At 42.8% G+C, this 23,344-nt stretch overlaps 1 protein-coding gene across 1 annotated transcript in view; it reads right to left on the reverse strand.

Moving 5' to 3' along the window:
- The window catches only part of CLEC16A (C-type lectin domain containing 16A), a 280,950-nt gene that overhangs the window by 127,084 nt on the left and 130,522 nt on the right, over nucleotides 1-23,344 (reverse strand). The window contains exon 19 of the mRNA XM_044302863.1: nucleotides 10,253-10,373. Within this exon, the coding sequence (XP_044158798.1) occupies nucleotides 10,253-10,373 (121 nt within the window). The remainder of the gene's footprint in view (nucleotides 1-10,252; nucleotides 10,374-23,344) is intronic.

The following is a 23,344-nucleotide window of genomic DNA, read 5'->3' on the forward strand; positions in this document are numbered from 1 at the left end:
AGGCTCAGTGTAAAACTGAAAGATACTCTGCAGATAGGCTGAAACGTAACCATGTGGGACAAAAATGGATGACAATTTTTGATAAAGGCCAATTGAACAAAATGCTTTTTAGCCCAAAATGAGTAAAATGCAATTGTAAAAAAAAAAAAAAAAAAGTTTCCAATGCTGGGGCCTCCCAAAGCTGATCTGGGCGGTGCAGGGTGCTGGAATCCCACCAAACAGATATCCTCAGGATGGGTCATCAAAATATGTAGCCTGGACAACCCCTTTAATCATTTTTCCCCCCCAGTTTTCATAAAAGCCCCTGGAGTGTACACAACTGGCTGACATTTCCAGTTGTATGCAGCTCACCTTTCAGCTTCTCACTGGTTAAGAAGTTTTCCCCACAGGGGCTTTCAGTATAAAAGATAAATAGCTACAACATTTTTGAAAAAAAACTACAAATACATAATTTCTATTCTACAGAACTATGTCTAATAAATACAATCACATGAGACATCCCCTTTTAATTTTACTGATCGAAAGAACTGATGAAATTGCAATAACTTACTAAAGAGGTAAGAAGGTGGAAACAAAGGGCCAGATTTATCATTAGCTCAAGTCAGAATAATGGAGTGAAAAAGTCGCAAATTTTTGCGCAATCGCTATGCTCGCCAGTTTTCTGGAAGTGGGCGTGTTTTCTTATGTAAATGAATCTCTAGACAGATTTACTATTGCGACTATTTAAAAAGTCGCAAAAAAAATGCGCAATTTCACTCCAGTGAGGACCATGCCTATGAGACTTTTTAATAGAACATGCGACTTTTTCGTAAAGACGTGTGACTTTTGTAAAGCTGCTTACTGACGGATAAACTTCTACCGTCAAACCACATTTATTAAAGTCGTAAAGCGACGATCATAAATCTGACTTGGCTAAAACTGACTTTAGCCATATGTAAAAGGGGAGTGAGCTGTCAGAGTAATGATAAATCTTGCCCAAAATGTCTATGACATTCTCCTCAAAACAAGAAAATCTATATGCACTGGTAGGGGTAGATAATATAAGTCAATCATTAGAGTGTCTTGGATAGGGATCGACAAATCAGTTGTTGTTTTGCTCTCGTTAAACTTCTTTAGCTCAAATTTGAGCTTTTGTAACTATAGACATTTTCTGGGAATGTTCTGGGAATTATGACAATCAGGTCAATGTCCCACAGGACAAGGAACTATACTCCAGAATTCACAACTAGTGCGTCACTACCTCTACAATTACATTCTTTTCATTTACTTTCTATTAGAGAATTTGAACAATGCCTCTTCTTTTTGTTTTCTTTTTATTAGTCTTTGAAGCATGCAAGACCAAAAGTTTGGTAGATTTTAAGTCAATTGGGAACCTTCTATTTTACTAACTAGGGGCTACTTAAGACTCCCTAATGAATAATTTAAAGCTATTTTCCAGGACATACGTAATGATAAAAACAGGTAGGTTAATATCAGGCCAGCAGGGATCCAGCTCCTGGCACCCTCTGCTAATCGACTGTTTTCACAAGCTCCAGTGCTTTTACTAAGTACCACCATTACAAAGCGGATGCGATGTGTAGTTCTGATATAGACACAGCCACTACAGAATGTTCTGAGCTGTGTAGTTCTGGTGCCTGGTTCTGATATAGACACAGCCACTACACAATGTTCTGAGCTGAGTAGTTCTGGTGCCTGGTTCTGATATAGACACAACCACTACACAATGTTCTGAGCTGTGTAGTTCTGGTGCCTGGTTCTGATATAGACATAATCACTACACAATGTTTTGAAGTGTGTAGTTCTGGTGCCTGGTTCTGACACCAGAGCTTGTGAAAATAGCTGATATGAGGGGGTGAGGGGGAAATCAGACCCCCAATGATCTGAGGATAGGTCATCAGTAAGTATGTTTTGAAAAACTCCTTAAAGGGTTTGCCCCGTGAAAAATATTCTACAGTTTTCAAACCAGCATCTAGATCTGAATACCTTTGTAATTGCATGTAATGAAAAAGTTACTATAACCATCGTTACTATATTTACTAAAATCTGCTATAAAGCACCACCTGCTGTTCGCCCTTTTTTAAGTTCTCTGTCCAGCCCACTGAGGTTGAAATATGCTCAGTTCTGTCTTTCAACTGCGATCAGCTGCAGTAAAAAAGACAAGCCCCCTGAGCTACTACCTTGAAATAAATCTAGCATGGCAATTGCAGCAATGAATGTGCAGATCTCTGGATCAATGTGAGGTACAGGGCTGGTTCTAAGTTTGTTAGAGACTGTCATGTGATATCTGATTTTCATTTTTTTACCTTGACAACTTTAAGCCAAACATCTAGGAAAAGCTGCTTATTAATAGGCATGGTAACCAAAGGTTCTAGTTCTCCACTGTCAAGTTTGGACCTGGCAGTCACCTTTTGTAAGTGCTGGGAAAACGTACTCATCACTACTCAAACCTTGACCTACCAGGGAGTAAGACGGCCACAGGGGCAGACTAGGAACTTAAAGTAGGCGACTCTAGATTGACAGAAGGAGGGACAACAAAAGTAGGCAGGGCCAGCAGTACCTTAGTGCAGCATAAAATACTGTCCCAGAAGAACCAAACACCACAACGAAGCACAAAATACTGCTGCCCGCGTTGCAGTATTCAACTGGATCACAGTCATGAGGTGGTTGATAGAGTTGAATTCAGGAGGGCAACTGAGGCTACTGGCCAGGCACATAACTGCCTGATGCACCTCGTATTAATCAATGCTGAGAGCGTAAGATCGTTATGCACCCAGCCGGCTGCTGCGAGGAGGGCTCAGGTGGCCCCCTGGGCATCGGACCACCTGGAAAGCACCCCCCTGGTTTTAGGCCCACTTGGAAAGTTCCCTGTAGGGTCTATGTTCATTCCACCCTTGGATGGCTACATGTGCCTCATTGCAAGGTACGAGGGAGGGATTAAACAGTGTGTCCCTGTCCGGTTTTCTATGCAATGAGGAGGTGGCTGTATGTATTTAAAAAAATCCATTTAATTGTGTTTTCTAAATTTAGAATGTGCTGTTCCAACAGAAATCCTGAATCCTATCATTTGATTTACTTGATTGAATTTGCTTCAGTAAACTGCATCCCATATTGTCTTAAATCGAGTTAGCTACAGACATACTGCCAGTAAATTCTTAATAAGGGAGCTGCCTGAACAAACTCTGTTAAGTGATCCTGACTGGCTATCTGCAATCAATTAAAAGTATTATCTTAGGACTTCAATCAAGATCGGCACAAGTGTGCAGCGTTTCGCAGTATCTAAAACCTTGAGGTATTTCAGCAGGTTTCTCGATAAGTACAGTGGTGACAGGGGAAAGGAATTCAATGTTTCTACTTGTACAGGGCACAAGTGTGTAAGGTAAGATGCCATGCAGGAGCGGACTGGGAGCTTAAAGTGGCCCTGGGAAAAAAAAAAACTAAAAGTGGCCCCATCTTGTAGGAGGGTACAAATTGACAGGAAGCAGGGCCAACATAAGTAGGTGGGGACAGCAATACTTTAGTGCAGCACAAAAACTACCACCCCAACAGAACTAAATACCACAGTCCAGCACAAAATACTGCCGCCCCAGCTGCAGCATTCAAATGTATCACCATCCTGAAGACAGCAATACAGCTGAATGCAGGAGGGCACTTTCCGCTGCTGGCCAGGTGCATAAGTACCTGATGCACCTAGCATTAATTAATGCTGAGAGCATCAGATCGTTATGTACTCGGAGGAGGGCTTGGGTGGCCTTCGGGGCATTGGTCAACTGAGAAATTTCCCCGTAGGATCTATGGCCAGACTACCCCTGATGCAATGGGAAAAAAATAGACTTTAGTGGGGGGTTATGTAGAAGTATACTCCAGAAGGCACTGTGTTCAAGAAATCAATGCGTTTTGGCAATGAACTAGTCCCTTCCTCAGGACATACATAAGATCATGGTGTATGCACTGGAAACGTATACCAAACTGTCATTAGGAGAACATTTCAGAAACCATCATTCAAAACAGGTGTCTCTTCCAATCAAATGTGAAAGGCTATGAAATAATAATAAGTAAGAAGATAGTGGGATAAGGGACAGAAGCACAATGGGTAAGAGATAACCAACTGCAGAAAATGATCCATGGAGCCTACTGTTCACTAGGTGGGCCAGAAATGGTACAGTGCCAAAACACCTACAAAACATGATGTTTCATTGAACACTGGGCCCTAGAAAAATCATTGTCAGAAACAACAGGTTCACTAAGTAAAATCCAATTAAAGAAAGAAAGAGCTTTAAACACCCCCAACTATACGATATTGTGAGGCCTCATTCACACGTCAATGTTTGGTCAATGATTTTCATCAGTGATTTTGAACCTACTGTATATCAGCAGCCTACACAGAAACAAGGTATAATGGAGAGATTTGGTGTTCAGTGTTTTTGCCCCGGGTCACACGTGAATGAGGCTTTAGTAGGTAAATACACTACTCATAAAATGTTTTGGGTGAAATTTAAGGAAAACATAAAAAGTTCATGCTACAGAGATATTATATCATTTAACTAGGGCATTTAAAGGGGTTGCCCGGGATTGGGGACATTGGTTTAATTGTTTAACAAGGACATAAATATCTCCTACATGACTGCCCTACCTTTCCCATACTTTTCTGATGTCCCCGTATTCATTACACAAATTCTCAGCCAGAAGTGAGTCTTTTCTCACATTCAGTGACGTACCGAGTCCCTTCTGCAGAGGAAAGACGCTTCTTCCGCTTCGCAGGGAGCCCGGTGACGTCACCATCAGCCGCAGGCATTATGCAGAGCGCTCGGAGGGGCGGTAGCTCGGCGGCAACAGATCACGCTAAGCCACGCCCCTCTGGTCCGGTGACATCACCGGGCAGGGCGTGTTGTTCACAATGAATGAGGCAAGGGAACTATGCTTATTAGCATAGTAAACGTCTCCAATGCAGGCAAATGTGGCGGCAGGGTGGAGACCGAGTATTGCTTCCGACCTAATCACCCTTCAAAGGACTGAGCCAGGAGGAGTTTAGGGGCGTTACTAAAGAGGAGGAAAATGTGGGGCAGGAGGCGGAATATGATTCAAGGGGGGCGGATGCATGGAGGACGTGGCGATGTGTGCCAGGAGGAGGAATAACAATGAGGGGGCGGAGTCACGGCGGAGATGAGAGTCGTCTGAAAGCACATGATGCCGCGGGCGTTGGGACCCACAGTGCAGAGCAGCAGGAAGCTAGACAAAAATAAACAGAGATGTAAACAGTGCCGGGGGGGGGGGGGGGGGAAGAACGTTGGAGCAGTGTAGAAATGGCGAAAATAACTTAAAACATATGGGGGGGACCTAGAATCACCAGTGAGTACACTTAAAAAATAAAATAATTTGATCCGGACAACCCCTTTAAGTAGAAGCAGCAATGGTGATTTCCTCATCTCAAACAAGTTACTGAAACAAAAGCAAACACTAGTGGTGGGTATACCCCCGCAAAAATGTGAATGTCTCAATAATCTGTCATGTGGCCTTGAGCATCAATTACAGCTTGACAAGGACGTCTCATGCTGCTCACAAGTCGACTTAGGCCTCTTTCATACGTGCGTTCCGGTTTTTGCTCCAGATGCGCCGCATGTGCATTGCGGGAAACCCGCGCGAGTAGGCAGGCAATTGAAGTCAGTTTCGACTGCTATTGCGTTCTGATGTTCAGTGCTTTTTCCGCGCCAGTGCAATGCGTTTTGCACGCGTGTGAGAAAAAACTGAATGTGGTACCCAGACCCGAACCCGGACTTCTTCACTGAAGTTCGGGTTTGGGTTAGGTGTTCTATTCATTTTATTATTTTCCCTTATAACATGGTAATAACGGAAAATAATAGCATTCTTAATACAGAATGCTTAGTAAAATGTGGCTTGAGGGGTTCAAAAAAAATCAACTCACCTCATCCTCTTGTCCGATTACGTCTTCAAAGGTCCTTTTGCAGGTCCTGAAAGAAGACATGCCGGCTGTGCGAACAAGAAGATGATGTGAGTGTTTTTTTTTTTGTTTTTTTTTACTCCTCAAGCCACATGTTAGTAAGAATGCTATTATTTTCCTTTATAACCATGCTATAAGGGAAAATAATACAGTAAATTGACTTTTATCAACTTACTAACATCATCTCCTAGCAACCATGTGTGAAAATCGCATTGCATCTGAACTTGCTTGCGGATGCTATGTGATTTTCACAAATTCCCATTCATTTCTATGGGGCCTGCGTTGCATGAAAAACGGAGAATATATAACATGATGCTATTTACACGCAACGCAGAACTGATGCGTGAAAATCACTGCTCATCTGAACAGCCCCATTGAAGTGAATGGGTCCGGATTCAGTGCGGGTGCAATGCATTCACCTCATGCATTGCACCCTCGCGGAATTCTCACCCGTGTGAAAGGGGCCTTTTTGTCTGCTGAGGCATGGCTTCCCACTCTTCTTTAAAGGGAACCTGTCACCGGGATTTTGTGTATAGAGCTGAGAACATGGGTTGCTAGATGGCCACTAGCACATCCGCAATACCCAGTCCCCATAGCTCTGTGTGCTTTTATCGTGTCAAAAAAACAATTTGATACATATGCAAATTAACCGGAGATGAGTCCTGTATGTGAGATGAGTCAGGGACAGGACTCATCTCAGGTTAATTTGCATATGTATCAAATCCGTTTTTTGACACAATAAAAGCACACAGAGCTATGGGGACTGGGTATTGCGGATGTGCTAGCGGCCATCTAGCAACCCATGTCCTCAGCTCTATACCCAAAATCCCGGAGACAGGTTCCCTTTAAGGGCGCACCTCAGGTCATTGAGGTTCTGGGGTACAGAGTTATGAGTCTCTACATGGCGACTCAGCTGATCCCATACGTTTTCAATGGGATTCAGGTCTGGAGAAAGTGAAGCCCACTCCATTTGAGGTACCCCAGTCTCCAGCAGCCGTTCCCTAATAATGCGATCTCGATGAGCTGGTGCATTGTCATCCATGAAGGTGAAATTAGGCCTGTGTTTTTCATGCAGAGGCACAATACCCGGATTAATGATGTTATACAAGTAGTGTGGGCTTGTCACTGTACCATTCACAAAGTGTAGGGCAGTTCTGTATTGACTAGACACATGTGCCTACGCTAACACCACACCACCGCCACCAAAGGCTCATCTGGTGACAACAGTGGCTGATGCATAGTGCTCTCCTTGACATCTACAACATCATTGGCGGCCATCATTTCTGCTTAGCATGGATTGACTTTCATCAGTGAACAGCACTGAAGCTTACTGGTCCCTCATTCAGCGTAGATGCTCCCTGGCCCATGAAAGACGATGACGCCTGTGGTCAGGTACCCTTGCAGATCCTCTAGCAAGTAGACCACACTGATGTAAACGGTTTAAAATTATCTGATGCGATACTTCAGGTGCTTCTCACCTCCCTTAAATGTGCCTGGAGTTGCGTGGAATTCATCATCAGATTCCGCAGGGCATTGTTCACAATGAAGTGGACATCAGTGTGGGATGTGGCCAAAGGACGTCCATTTCTATGCCTTTCTGTGACTTTTCCAGTCTCTCTGTATCTCTGTTGCAACCTGCTGATGACACCCTGAGCTCAGTGGCCACTCACGTCTGAGAACATCCTGCTTGAAGCCTCACAATGGTGAGGTACTGTGGATCGATTGTTAAGTGTCGTCTTGGTCTCATGATGTCAAAATGTGAACAGCATGAAGAGGAAGACTGTTTATATACCAATTCTAATTGAACCTGGAAAATTTTTGGGCGATTCATGGATCAAACGACTGTTGACAATTTTGCTGTCCTTGTTACAGCAAGCTGTGCAAAAACTACTGACACACTAAACAGTTGGACATGTGCACTCAAAAGTTTAGAGAAGGTCAAATAAAATTCACCTGTAAAGGTGTATTTTAGGTTCATCCTGAAATTTCACCCACAAGCCAAATACTGTATTCCTAACTTTTTGTGAGTAGTAGAACCCTAAACCTGGTAATATTGGTCAATCTGATATTTTTAATGGCAAGAATAGCGTAGCCTGCAGCCTTAAAGTATTGCAACCCTGGCAAAAAATGGGTTCCATGTTCTTCTTTAATTAGCTGTCTATCAAATATCTACTTCAGAGTTAATATGATAATTTCATATAAACGATCATAAATTATTCTAGAGAAGCACACGGCTTCTACTGCCAAAACGACAAACCAATGCACTTGTGCAGTTCTCAAGAACTACATCCCACAAAGGCATCCTTTTCTACAGAAAAACTTCAAACACATCTGCTTCACTTCTTTTCACTGGTAAATGCAATGTTTGTTCAGCTTTTTTGCTAATTGTGAAAAAATATAGGAACAATCTGCAGCTTAAAGGGGAACCGGTTAGCAGAATTTGCCCTTAGGTATTGTTCTCACCACTATTTGTGACATGAAAAGGCCTTTCTAAAAGCTATATCCCTAAAGGAGTTTAAAGTCAGATTTTTGGCCAGTCCACCAAACCGGTTGGAAAACTCACATTCACCTGCTCCCCGCCTCTCCATTTTGACCCCCCCCCCCCCCCCCGGCTCTGTTCTTCCAGTCCCCAGTCTTTTAATTCAAGCTGGGCTATGGATAGGTTCACATGCTATGCGTCAGTCAATGACTGGCCTCAGCCGTGACATGTCCCAAAATTGCACGTGACCCAGCACTGATGTGTCAATTGAAGACATGTCAACAATCCTGAAATTTCAAGACAGTCCGTAAAAATAAGCAACTTTTTTCCTGTGTCCATGCCATGAAAAATAAAAAAATAAAAATAGACACGTGTGTTATTTGTTTGAGGCTGTGGTACTTGACTAGATTATTTTGGTGGTAATTATCATTTTACAACTCATAGTAAACACTGGTAATGAGTTCTTATCAGTATATTGAGCTATAGACATGTATTACTTATCTTTTCAATCTTGACGGTTTTCCAATTTGTCTGAAAAAAAAATTGGGCTGTCCACGATTTTGGGATAAGTTGTCCAGAAAAAAGAAACAAACATTCTGGTTGGCAACTGTGCATGTCATCCTCTTGTATCCCAGCTGGATGTAAGCAGACTGGGGAGTAAAAGATTGCCAAACTCTGGGAACTTTAGGTTAATAGTAATGTCACATAAAAAGTTAAACAAAGCAAAAAAAAAAATATATATATATATATATATATATATATAAAAAGCCAAGCACAGACAGTTTGCTCTGTGTGGGCAGAGTAATCACATGTGACTGTGGTGATGAGGACCAGTGTATGCATCAGTGGTGGAGTCCAAAGTTCTGAAAATAGAGCTAGAAAAAAATTGGAGCGCTTGGCTGTTTTTGGGACTCCCACATGGAGAGAACCACGCAAATGTGGTCACCTCTCTATTCCCCGGCAGCGCAAGACGGGCACCATTCTGAAGATAGCTGCAGGTCCCTATAACACATTTAAGGCACAGCCTGTGTTGTGCACTAAACGTCCAGGTAAGAATAACCATTTATTGCCCTTGGTTACTGAAAAGAGTCAGACCAACTACAAGGACTTGGTAAACTTCCCACTAGTCAGGGAAGCAGACTATGAAGCCTCAGGCTGTTGGTAATTTGTTTCCTTCAGGAGAAATGATATTAAGGGTGTTATGCCATGATTGATATAAAAATGAAAATCAGACATCATATAGTACATGACAGTACTTTTCTATCAAAGCATTGCTCCTAATGCTCTGCTAGATTTATTTTGGGCTGGCAGCTCAGGGGGTGAGTCCTTTCTCAGGAGGCACGGCCTTTCTGTTGTAGCCCTTTTCCTGTAACTGCCACAGCTTCTAACAGAAAAAAAATGTCTGATGGCAGTTGAAGATTTAAACTGAGCGCATGCGACCACCTTCGTTAGGTGGTCAAGAAATAAGGAAAAGAACTGCCAGCAGGTGGCACTATACAGGTAGCTTTCATTGAATAACTCAGTGGCTAATATGGCAAAATATTTACGGTAATTAGAAAATAGAAAATATTTAGAATTTAATTAAATAGAATATTTTTTGTAGGACAACCCTTCTAAGCAGTACTAACTGTACAGATGATGGAAGAGAAGGTGGATGAACACGCTACGGGTACTTGTAAGCAAAAGAAACCGTTCAGTACGTAAAATATCTTATCAGAGGGGAGGGGTATTGGAAATGTCACAAGGATTAGAAGAAGAAAAGGTTCTAAAATGAGGAGAAGTGCATTTCTTATGACCAAAGCCACTATGGGACTCACTGAGATCCAGCACATCATCTGTCTTTATCAGGTCTTCCTCCCGGGTCAATGGAAGCTGAGTCTCTGGCTCTTTCCGTAGCTGTAGTGAGAGCGCCCTTAACATAAAGAAGACTCGAATTGCCTGAAATGAAATAACAAAACAAAAATAAATGACCTATTAATATACAGAAGTTGTTCCATGCATTATTTCCAGGCATTAGATTATTCTACATCTAGGTGTCGTGCTTTCTACGATTTCACACCATCTGTAGTGTCTATAACCAGTTATGGCTTGCAGGCTACATTATAACTGATAACGGCCATCTGCAGAGGAAAGAATTTCAGCATGAATGAATTTCCCAGCCCAAGCATTAGATTCCCAGTGCGAAGACACGACGACAGTATTTCATTACCCCAGATAATGGATGCGAACGCTTACGGAATCAGATGTACAGGGCGAGCTAAAAGTCTCAGGACACCCTTTTATTTCAGAAACTAAAATTAAATCTCTGAATAACCCAGCTGACAATCTGCAAACAAAAAGTGGCATGTTCACACCGTTTGACTGATCCGGCAGAGACCAGACAGCCAGGATTCAGTAGAACCAGCCTAGCCAGATAGGGCCGTTCACTGCCAGACGCCATTGACTATAATAGGACTTAGACTCTTTCTGGCAAAACGCGGGTTTTGGCCAGACAAACACTGTTGCAGGCATGAACAGCCGAAAACGACCACTTATTCCAGAAAGCGGTTTCAAGGGCCAGAAAACCTCAATGATACAGCATAAACAAGGGCAGCATATAAAAAGAGAATATCATGCACATAAATGTATGTAAATGTTACCAGATGTTTTCAAAGATGGAAATACAGTACATTACAAATACTACTGATTATGGACTACTAGTTCCATGGCAGCCAGTCTCCTACTAGCCCGAAAGCCTCCAAAACAGAGAACACTAGATTTAAATTTCCCTAGATTTAGAAATGCTTTTTAGAGTTATCATCAAGTTTGCCCAAAATACTGTCATAAACATGTTCACATCAGCGTTCAGCCTTTCTGTTCTCCTGCTCCTATAAAGGACCGAAAGGACGGATTCGGCACATAACCGAGCTGAACGGAGCCTATGGGCCCCATAGACTATAAGGCTAATTGCACACGATCAGGATTGTGCGTGGATTTTCCGCGCTGATTTGCGTGTGGAAAATCCGCACCATAGGTCATGTACATTTCATTCTATGAGAATTAAAAATTCTCAATGCACACGATGCAGATTATTTCCGCGCTGATTTTTAAATCCGCAGCATGTCAATTTATTTTATTTTTCCTGACCAGATTTTTTCCATTCAATTAGTAAAATCTGCACCAATTGATGCGGATTGACCGCACAGATTTGCCTGCGAACACCTGCGGATTTCAGTGCGGATTCTCCGCACATGAATCCTGAACTTGTGCATGTACGCTAATGGGGGTCCGTAGGCAACGTTCGGCTCAGTTACACTAAGAACGGAGCCCTGAAAGTGGTGAAGGGTGCACAGCACATGTGCAGCCGCCCTCCAATCATTTCTCAAAGTAGATGAGCGCTGCCTTTGGCTATTTCCGTCGGGCCCATAGAAGTGAATAGGAGAGGTGGCGGCGCATGCAAGGTGCACTCCCATTCATTTCTATGGGGACAGTGCTTGGTGGTGGCCAGATCCGGGGAAACCCGGGGTCCTCCAACCACCACCTTCCCCACTCCGCAGTCGATATAGGTGCTAGTCCCAGCGATGGGGACATATCTGCCTCAGATGAGAATTCCCCTGTTAAGGAGGACCCGTCACCTCTCCGGACATGTCAGTTTATGTAACTACTTGCATTCCTCATCTCATAATAATTCTGGCGCATATTATCATTTCATTTTAGTTGTACCATTTCTCTACTTTTCTTACTAGAATTAATGAATTACTAGCAGTCCGCATTAAAGTTCCATTTGGGGGATGCCCCTGTGCAGTCTGACACTATCCAATTAGTGCTGCCAGTGTCAGCCTGTACAGGGACACACCCCCAACTGGTAACAACCAGCTGGACCTTTATTGCAGACCGCTAGTAATTCATTCATAAACCTTTAGAATGAGCAGAGATATAAATGAATAAATTACAAGTTATACTGAATCTTTTCCCACAAAACAATCTGCTCAGCTCCTCCTGCTTTATAACATGGTGCCTGCGGCTCAGACACCATGTTCAAAGTGACAGGTTCCCTTTAAATAAACTGTATAGAGGGGCTCTAAAAGTTGATTTTTGTGTGCAAGGCTGCGTTCACATCACTATTTTTTTTTCCATTCTTCTGATACATATACGTCTAAAATAACAGAACTCTCACGGAAATGAGCACAACAGATGCTCAAAATAAAGGATCCTTTTTTCTGGTTCTTCTGACGTATCAGGAGAGTGGAAAAAAAAAAGGTGATGTGAACGCGGCCTTAAGTGTAGTTCAATTTTATAAAAGTACTGAAATAAACAAACATTTCCAAAAAATAATTTAACTTTTTAGCTAAGAATACATATCCTTACATTTTCAAAGAGATAAAAGAAAAAAAACGGTGTTCGCGCCACTTAGGTCTGACAACATAATCTGCACAATGATACTTAGCATCGGAAAAGACAATGCGATAACTCTTCACTAACAGCCCCTGGTCTTGGTTAATTCAATAGCAAGCCAATTGTGCTTTGACAGAAGTAAAAATTAGCCACATTTTCTGGAACAGTCGATTCTCTAGTACTTCCAGAAACATCAGGATTTGTTTTCCCTGTTTTTCAGATTCAATTTTGCGTGTCATTGAAGAGCACTTTACGGTAAAACACAGAATAAATTAAAATATGTTTAATCTTCTGGAACAAAGTGACTGGATTCATGGTCTATAACTTGATCTGAGTAAGCAATTTAAGCCGCTTCCCAACACTGAATCAGTGAGGTAATACGAAGTTTACAGGAAGCATTGAAGAAAAAAAGAAAAGAGAACAAGGACTCATTCGCAACACAGAGAGGCACCCGAGCTGTCGAGCATTAAAGAGACTCGCTGTTCAATATACTGTTTTAAAGTATGGGGAGCAGAAGCTGGTTTCCAATGTAATTATAAGGCAGATGGATATTTGGTACCACTTGCTCCCATTAAAGGCACAAAAGTATAGGGTATCAGTAGTTGCACCCTCACAACATAAATGTCATCTGGTAAAGTTTTTTTTTTGTTTTTTTTTCATGTAGAGGTTGTAGGAATGTCTTTTCATTAAAGAAGGACTAACACAAAAAACATGTATTCTCTGATCTGTTAGAAAGGTACATGATGTAATCTGTAGTAAAGGTAATCTTCTTACCAGTGACTGTAGTTATAACCTCCCTTCTGATCCTCAGCTGTGTCATGTGACCAACACTCTGCCTCTCCCACTGACGGGGCAGGAGGTCAGTCACTTCTCTATTCATTCCTATGAGACTGACATTTAGGCTCTTAACGAAATACATAGAGAAACGGGATTCCTGCCCACACATAAGATGCTTTGTTATTTGGAAAGTCACAGTGTTGGTGCACATGACACAGCTGAGGGGCAGAAGGGAGGCTATAACTCACAAGTACAGTCACTGGTAAGATGATTACCATCACTACAATTTACACCATGTGCCTTTCTAACAGGTCAAAGAATAACATTTTTGTGGGAGGCATCTCATGATTAAATATACAATTCTTCATAAATAAATAAAAATCCTGTTTCTAGATATTGCTGTTACATACCAGTTATGAAGCCTCCTGGTGTTTTCCGTTGATTCACTCTTAGAGTGTCCACCTAGAGACCTCGTGCTGTGGAGAAGAAGCTGCCTCTAGTGCACTAATTCATACTGCACAATAGAAGGAATCACTCTGTTACCCGCATACAAGATGATTCAAGTTGTGGGACTGAGCCATTGGGCATATGTGACCACCAGCACTGGACACATTAGGTGGATGTTCTGAGAGGGGAATCAAAAGAACACCAAAGGGGTGCCATAGGGCTCAGTTCACATCCATTTATTTATTTTTTCAGACATTTGGTATGTGCTCCCAGTGTGCATGCTAAATGTGTCCATAGGTCTAAGCTGGGTCTACAGTGCCCTTGATTTCACTGTAGTGGAAAGCATAATATACGGTACTATATTTGACATTGAAGAGGTGCATATGCTGGCCTGGTATGCATCAGAGTACCTTTTCCATGAAGAGGGGCAAAGTAAAAAAAAAATAAGTTTCTAAAAAAGTATATATATTTTTAAATATATTAAAGACTTTGATTTGAGGTATACTGAATGTTGCTGAACGCCCCTCTGTACTGTATGTAGGAGCTATATTGACTCACATTTTTTAAGTTAATTTAATTGAAAATGCTTCTTTGTTGTGTAATGAAACATTTAATTGCGGGACAGCTACATTAAAAGGGTTGTTCTGAAAAAAGGCTCCACATGGGGTTAAATAATGCATTAAAGGAGTTTTGATACTGGTCCAAGATTTTGATATTGATGACCTGTCCTCAAGGTCAAGGTCACCAGTATCTGATCAGTGAGGGTCCGACACCTGGGACATCCGCCAATCAGCAGTTTGAGAAGGCACTGACGCTCCTTTGAGCGCCGCGGCCTTCTTGCAGATTACCAAGCCAAACATTATATAGCGGCTGTGCTTGGTATCACGATGAACCCCATTCACCCCAAGGATCAGATACTGATGGCCTTTCCTTAGTATCAAAATCTCAGAAAACCCCTTCAAGTCATATCCACCTTACCGATCCACAGCTGCAACTATTCCAACGCTGCACCCCTTCCACCCCCCCATCTATTCTTCTTGGTCCCTTTTGACATGCAAAACAATGACTGCACAACCAGATCACGGCTGCAGCCAGCATTTGGCTGAGCAGTCAAGAGGGACCAGGAAGCAGAAGATGTTGGGGGGGGGGGGGGGGGGGAAGGGGGGCATGAAGCACGAGAGTGCGAGCAGTCAAGGATCGGTAAGGCGCTGATGACTTTTTTTTTTTATATAACCATCTGGAGCATTTTTTCAATTATTTTAAGACGCCAAACAGTCTTTTTAAGATAAAATGCAATCTGACAAGGAATACTAAGCACAAAAATAAGCAGCTTGTTCTTCTTTCTTATCAAGAAGTCACTCAACATGTGTTACTGATTTAGCGTGTACTGAAAGAGAAAGTTGTCATCCGGAAACCACAAGCTAACCTTTTCTGCATAAAGCAGCCTGCTCGTCTAACGTAAGTAACCTTCCTATATACAGTAGAAGGGAGGGGTTTCCAGGAACTGGAACATAAAAACATTCAGATAAAATCTGATTTTCACTTCGCACCTTTCTAGTCAGTGCTCTTGGCTTATTTTTTCAGGTAACCCATCAACGCAGTCACGCACTATGTAGAAATTACTGCACCAATACAGGAAGAGAGGTTTTTAGGCCTCTCTCTCATTTTACGTGAATTTAGACAAGATACAGAGCTCGATTCTTACTTGGAAAATTGCAAAATAATGACCTATAAAACACTATCAAATAAATGATATTATGAAAGAGTTTTTCCAGGAGGCCCCATAGATCATACAGATGAGAGTTCGTTTACCAGTGAGAATTTATTTTTAAAGTGTAAATGTCATTCTTTTTTTTTTATAATGTGTAGGGGCAGTAATACAGACCATTTTTTTTTTTATATACTTTAAATTACTTAAGGGGGCTGCCCCACAAAAAATATTCTACAGTTTTAAACCAGCACATGGATCTGAATAATTCAATAAAATGTATCTGTATAGCGCCACCTGCTGTTTGTTCTTTTTCTTAGGCTACTTTCACACTGCCGTTTCTGGGTCCGCTTGTGAGATCCGTTTCAGGGCTCTCACAAGCAGCCCAAAACGGATCAGTTCAGCCCCAATGCATTCTGAATGGATAAGGATCGGCTCAGAATGCCTCAGTTTGCCTCCGTTCAGCCTCCATTCCGCTCTGGAGGAGGACACCAAAACGCTGCTTGTAACGTTTTAAAGTCCGTCTGACGAAACCGAGCCAAACGGATCAGTCCTGACTTACAATGTAAGTCAATGGGGACGGATCCGTTTTTACTGACACAATATGGTACAATTGAAAACTGATCCGCCTCCCATTGACTTTCAATGTAAGTCAAAACGGATCTGTTTGCATTATCATGAACAAAAAACGGATGGTAATGCAAACGGATCCGTTCTGAACGGATACAAGCTTTTGCATTATAGGTGCGGATCCGTCTGTGCAGACACCAGACGGATCCGCACCTAAACGCAGGTGTGAAAGTAGCCTTATTTATTTGACCTGCTCACTGACAAGGCCGCACATGCTCAGTTTCATCCTTCAACTGCCTCCTGAGCTGTGATAGGGAGAGCATGGACACGCCTCCTGAGCTGTGATAGGGAGAGCTGAGACACGCCCCTGAGCTGCCAGCTTGATATGAATCTAGCAGAGCAGTAAATGGGGAGATCTCTGGATCCATGTGAGGTACAGGGCTGGTTCTGGCTTTGTTAGAAAAAGATTGCCCTGTACTATATGATGTCCGATTTTCTTTTTTTTTACATCACTCATGGGATAACCCCTTTAAATCGTACATTTCTATTAGAAAAATAGCTGTAAAGTGGCCCATTTTGCACCTTAGCAACGCCCTCTGTCTTGGGTTTACTTAGGCTCCTTTCACACCTGCGTTCGGGTGTCCGCTCGTGAGCTCCGTTTGAAGGGGCTCACAAGCGGCCCTGAACGCAGCCGTCTGGCCCTAATGCATTCTCAGTGGAGGCGGATCCACTGAGAATGCATCCGCCTGCCAGCGCTCAGCCTCCGCTCCGCTCAGTGAGCGGACACCTGAACGCTGCAAGCAGCGTTCGGGTGTCCGCCTGGCCGTGCGGAGGCGAGCGGATCCGTTCCGACTTACAATGTAAGTCAATGGGGACGGATCCGCTTGAAGATGACACCATATGGCTCAATCTTCAAGCGGATCCGTCCCCCATTGACTTTCAATTTTTCTAAGTTCTAATGCAGACGGATCCGTTCTGAACGGAGCCACCGTCTGCATTAATATGAGCGGATCCGTTCAGAACGGATCCGATCGAACGCAGGTGTGAAAGTAGCCTTAACTGTAGAGACACGCTCCACCCTCACCGCTGCTGCCCTCACTGCCTCTCTCTCTTCCACTTTATATATTTATTTATCTACCTATCTATAGAGAGATAGACAGAGACTGAGGGCTGCAGCAGTCAGTGTGGCGAAAGTAGCTGTTTTCCCAAACCTGGTCTGCACCGCAGACTTCCTCTATGAGGGAGGGAGCTATAAGAATGTTAATTCTCAAATGTCTAACTCAATTAAAACAACAAAAACGGTCAGAATATCTTAAAAGGGATTTGTCCAGTATGAACAACCTCTTTTTTGTCAGATGGGTCCTCAGACAATACGCTGATCACAAGGTGTTTCACTGTAATTTCACAGGGCCCACCCCAGCAGTCGCGACATGTCTGTTGTAGGGGAATACCAATGCTGGAGCAGCGTTTCTTTTCTGCATTGTGCCATTCCTCTGTTACTCTAAGGCCTCTTTCACACGGGCGTTGCGGGAAAAGGTGCGGGTGCGTTGCGGGAACATGCGCGATTTTTCCGCGCGAGTGCAAAACATTGTAATGCGTTTTGCACGCGCTTGAGAAAAATCAGCATGTTTGGTACCCAAGCCCGAACTTCTTCACAGAAGTTCGGTCTTGGGATCGGTGTTCTGTAGATTGTATTATTTTCACTTATAACATGGTTATCAGGGAAAATAATAGCATTCTGAATACAGAATGCATAGTACAATAGCACTGGAGGGGTTAAAAATAAATAAAAAATAATTAAACTCACCTTAATCCACTTGATCGCTTGATCGCGCAGCCCGGCTTCTCTTCTGTCTTCTTTTTTGCTGTGTGCAGGAAAAGGACCTGTGGTGACGTCACTCCGGTCATCACATGGGCCATCACATGATCCATCACCATGGTAAAAGATCATGTGATGGATCATGTGATGACCGGAGTGACGTCACCACAGGTCCTTTTCCTGCACACAGCAAAAAAGAAGACAGAAGAGAAGCCGGGCTGCGCGATTAAGTGGATTAAGGCGAGGTTAAATTATTTTTTAACCCCTCCAGCGCTATTGTACTATGCATTCTGTATTCAGAATGCTATTATTTTCCCTTATAACCATGTTATAAGGGAAAATAATAATGATCGGGTCTTCATCCCAATCGTCTCCTAGCAACCGTGCGTGAAACATCGCACCGCATCCACACTTGCTTGCGAATGCCTGCGATTTTCACACAAACCCATTCATTTCTATGGGGCCTGCGTTACGTGAAAAACGCACAAAGAGGAGCATGCTGCGATTTTCACGCAACGCACAAGTGATGCGTGAAAATCACCGCTCGTGTGCACAGCCCCATAGAAATGAATGGGTCAGGATTCAGTGCGGGTGCAATGCGTTCACCTCACGCATCGTATCCGCGCGGAATACTCGCCCGTGTGAAAGGGGCCTAACTGGAAATCTATGAGCCCATTGACAACTGGGAATTACTAATTAAGCTAGTCAATAGGGAGTGTCCTTACAGTGTCTGATACAGTCATCACTGGTAGGACCGTGTCAGTGTAGGGACAACAATATCAAGAGGAATACCAGAGGGACTGTACAGTGAGTATTACATGGGGAATACAAGGCATTTTAGGGGAATTACAGGTCCTGTGGAGGAAAATGGCATCAAGTGACTCAATAGTATATAGAAGGAAAAGAATGTAATTGGAGAGACCACTACTTCTGTCACCAAACATGGTGCACTGTGCCTGGATTAATGGAAGGGATAAAACTGTTAATTCCACAAAACACAATCACTACGTAAACTGCAAACTATTTACCCATTTACTTTCCAGTTATATTTTAGGCATTTTATAATGCGCCTTTTCCCTGTACCCTACAAACAACAGCATTTATTCACCTTTAGGGTCCTTACACACATGAATTTACCTCTTTCTAAATCTGGCTAGAAAGTGGCGCAAACTGGTGCATCAAGGGTTTCTATACTTTTTTCTGACCTGCTCGACAAGCAAGTGGGGCTTAGTGGAAAGGGGCAGATCTTGAGGCCTAAGATGTGCCCTTTTGCTCAAAAAATTGTGCCATAGTTCTGGCATAAAAATCTGTCTCAAAGTAAGGCAACCAATAGTAGGTATAGAGACCTAGAAAAGTGTCTCTCCCTGCACCACATTCATCATCCAGCCTCAGCCCTTACTCCGGTCTGGCCACCACCAAGCAGACTCCCCGTAAAAGTGAATGGGAGTGTACCGTGCATGCGTGGCCCCCGCTCTCATTCATTTCTATCGGGCCGACGGAAATAGCCAAGCCAGTGCTCAGATTTTTTTGCCGGCCCCATAGAAAATTAATGGAGAGCGGCTGCGCATGAGCAGTGCGCCCTACTTCACTTGCGGGGCTCCGTTCTCTATATAGGTGCGGGTCCCACACCTATCAGACATTGGGGGCATAGCGATATGCCCTTATTGTCCATGATGATACAACCCCTTTAAGGCCTTTTTCACATGAATAATACAGATTGTGTCAGGATCTGTTCAGGGAAAAACTGATGGTTTTGGGCAAAAAGTTCAATCAGTTTTGTCTGGAATTGCATTCAGTGTGTGCGGTTTTTCCATCCAGATAGTATCTGTTTTTCACACACGTGAAGAATAACAATCTACATTTCCTGGAAACCATCTGGATGTCTTCCGTTTTTCTAGCCAGCCCCATTCACTTCTATGGAGCCAGGGCTGTGTGAAAAACGCACAATATAGAACATGCTGCGCAAGATGATGCGTGAAAAACCATGATGTACACAGACCCATTGAAATGGATGGTCAGGCTTCAGTCTGGATGCTATGCGTTGTTAGAACACCTGAAAAAACGCCAATGGATAGGAAAAGACCTAGTGAATTAAAAAATATGTATGTGGCCTTAGTTTGATATGTCAGCTAACACCTGGAGCTGGAATTTTCACAGCAAAAAAATAAAATAATAATGTGAACGGTGTGAAAGCACATCTGCATTTCCAGAGAACTATACTGAATGAATGCTAGTTATAGTCATATTCAGAAATGCTATGCTTTATGATCAGCTCATAAAACGCGACGTGGTAGACACCGCTCTGACCAGACCCGATAGCTAGTTCTCCTCACCACTACTCGAGGCCTGGATTTACTCCAATTCTACAACTGGCTAGTAATGCTTCTTCTCTAGTTGTCTGTTACACCTCAACTTATGCGGATGTGGGGAAAAGAAGTGCAGACATCCAGCTTCCATACAGTGACCGCCTTTATTCTATTCTTTATAGCGCAGTGAAAACTGACAGAGTATTCACATCTACGCGTTTCGGATCGATTATTCCTGATCCTTCCTCATGACACATGGGAATAGCCAGTTTAAGTAGACAAAGCTACTAATTACCAGGTGGACACAATTAACATAACATACGCCCAACTTTCATTCAGTAATTTATTCCGTATTGTGAAAAAGGACTAAGAGACAACTGCTCTAGTGATTAAGCTTATAATAAAGAGGAGGCAGTTGTTGGTTCCAGATTATCCTTGCGAAATGATCCATCCTGGACGCTAAGCTGGGCGCAGAAATTTGTATCATCAAGGTCCAGAACTGATCTTGTCCTACCTGACAGGTCTACATCTGTCAGGAGCAGGAGAAGACAGTATGACAGTAAAAAGGAGGACATTGTGCCCTTTGTCACCTGAATATTCTCAGATATGCAGGATTGTAAAAAAGCATCTAGCGGTTTTGAACTTTGACGATCAATGGACGAGGGTCGCTCAATCTGGGATCAAATGTAATGCACGCGGGGCCCCTACCCTGGCGCAGAAGATTAGTTCCAGTTTGTATGTTGAAAAGAAACTAACTTTATCCATCCGGTTGAGATATAAAGGCATTATAAATGTGGACATCACATCTGCACGTGCTGCAACTACATTTTGACTGGTTCTTCTATTTTTTCTTTTGCTGTGCAACGTTCAGTTGAATTAAAACAACATAAATTGCAATACCAGTCATGTCGTTTATTGCATCACGTGTTCCAGATGTCATCTTCAGTATGTCGGTTCTAGTTAGAATCCGCAGACACCTGTCAGACATACCGTTTGTATCAGCAGTTAGCCTCCACTATGCTGTGGTCCACCAGGGCAATGTAACAGGTTTTCAGGTACAAGGCCTGGAAAGAGTTAATCCCCCTACCAAGGGAGTTTATTTTATTTTATTTTTTTCTATGGGTACATCTGTTCCACAAGGGTTAAATCGCAAACAAGATTTAATCCTGCATTTTACTGATTTCTTGTTCTCATGTAAATTATGGAGTTCATCATGTATTGCATTTTTATTGTCTTTTAGTCCTTTTTCACAATACGGAATATATTACTGAATGAAAGTTGGGCGTATGTGATGTTAATTGTGTCCACCTGGTAATTAGTAGCTTTGTCTACTTAAACCAGAGTGCGGGCTATTCACTTGTGTCATGAGGAAGGATCAGGAATAATCGATCCGAAACGCGTAGATGTAAATACTCTGTCGGTTTTTACTGCTCCATAAAGAATAGAATAAAGGAGGTCAGTGTATTGAAGCTGGATGTCTGCACTTCTTTTCGCCACATTTGGATTTTGGCAATTGGTTTCCAGCGCAATCCGTGCTTCCTCTGTGCATAAAGTCTGGTGAATCCGTTTTTTTCTTCAACTTATGCGGAAAACTGCTTCGAGAGTCTAAAATTGACAGGGTGCCACCTGAAGGTGGCACTAGAGTGGAAGATTTCTTCCTTTTAAGGGCTCATTCACACGACTGTATGGCATTGGTGCCCGATTCGCATATAGCGGGTCCGCAATACATGGGCACCGGCCTTGTGAACTCCATGCTGCAGTGTGGACCCATTGCCATGAATGGGTCCACAAAATACAGCAAAAGATAGGACATGTCCTATCTTTTGCTATGTGAAGGCACGGACCCAAAAGCCCACGGAAACACTCAGAAGCCCCCCCTGTGGGTTTTTAGGTCGTTGCCTCTGCGCCACAAAAGACAGGACATATCCTATATTTCTTTTGCCGTATCTTGCGGATTGTGGATCCATTCAAGTCTATGGGTCCACACTGCGATACGGAGTTCATAAGGCCGGTGCCCTTGTTTTGCAGAATGCTATTTGTGGTCTGAAACACAGGCACAGCAGCCATACGTCAGTCTGAATGAGCTCTAAAGAAAAGCTTTTTTGAATAATGTACCTAGGGAGCATTGTCGAAAAGATATCATACTACTTGGATCTCTGCAAGGTGAACTGGTACCTTTCATGAAGTCTACTGAAATGGGTCAGCTACCATAGAAAGCTAAGGAGGACCCATATATCCAGCAAATATACACCCACATAGTCCGAGCAGACTCCAGATCTCTTGCACTTTCCAGCGCTAACTGGGAAGATCTGATGATGCCACCGCCTACTCCCTGCCCATGAAAATTAGATTGACAGGGGTACAGCCAGGACCAGAAGATGAAGATGCAGAAGCGAACCAGTGGATGCAACATCACTGGAAAAAATAGAGAGAGCTACAGACAGGGTAATGTGACTGGCATTGCAATCTGAAGACAGGGGCCATACAGGTCACATCATATATTAGGAAATGACCGATCGCAGGACAGTTTTATATATATCAAAAGTTGATAAAACTGTAAAACCTCTTTAATGATCCTTCTACATTCAAGGTTTCTAAACTGTTCCAAAGAAAAACTTACCAAATCAAAGACTAATACACAAGAAAAGCCTTAGCAGGAAATCCTACTGATGCACTGGATGGCTCACACAACATAGTGAGTCAGGCTGTAACGAATGTTACACAACTGCAACTTTTGTGGCCGCTGTATTAATGCCACATGTGTGACTCGCTGTCCCTGTACCTTGGATTTAACCAGTAAGAGATTTGCTATTTATAATTTTCCTATGCAAGATATTAACTGCTATGAGATCCAACAAAACTTATTTCACTGGGACCATAAATTATTTTTAGTTGTTGGTTAGAACAC

This window comes from Bufo gargarizans, chromosome 8, assembly GCF_014858855.1.
Source record: "Bufo gargarizans isolate SCDJY-AF-19 chromosome 8, ASM1485885v1, whole genome shotgun sequence".
In the NCBI taxonomy this organism is placed as follows: Eukaryota; Metazoa; Chordata; class Amphibia; order Anura; family Bufonidae; genus Bufo; species Bufo gargarizans.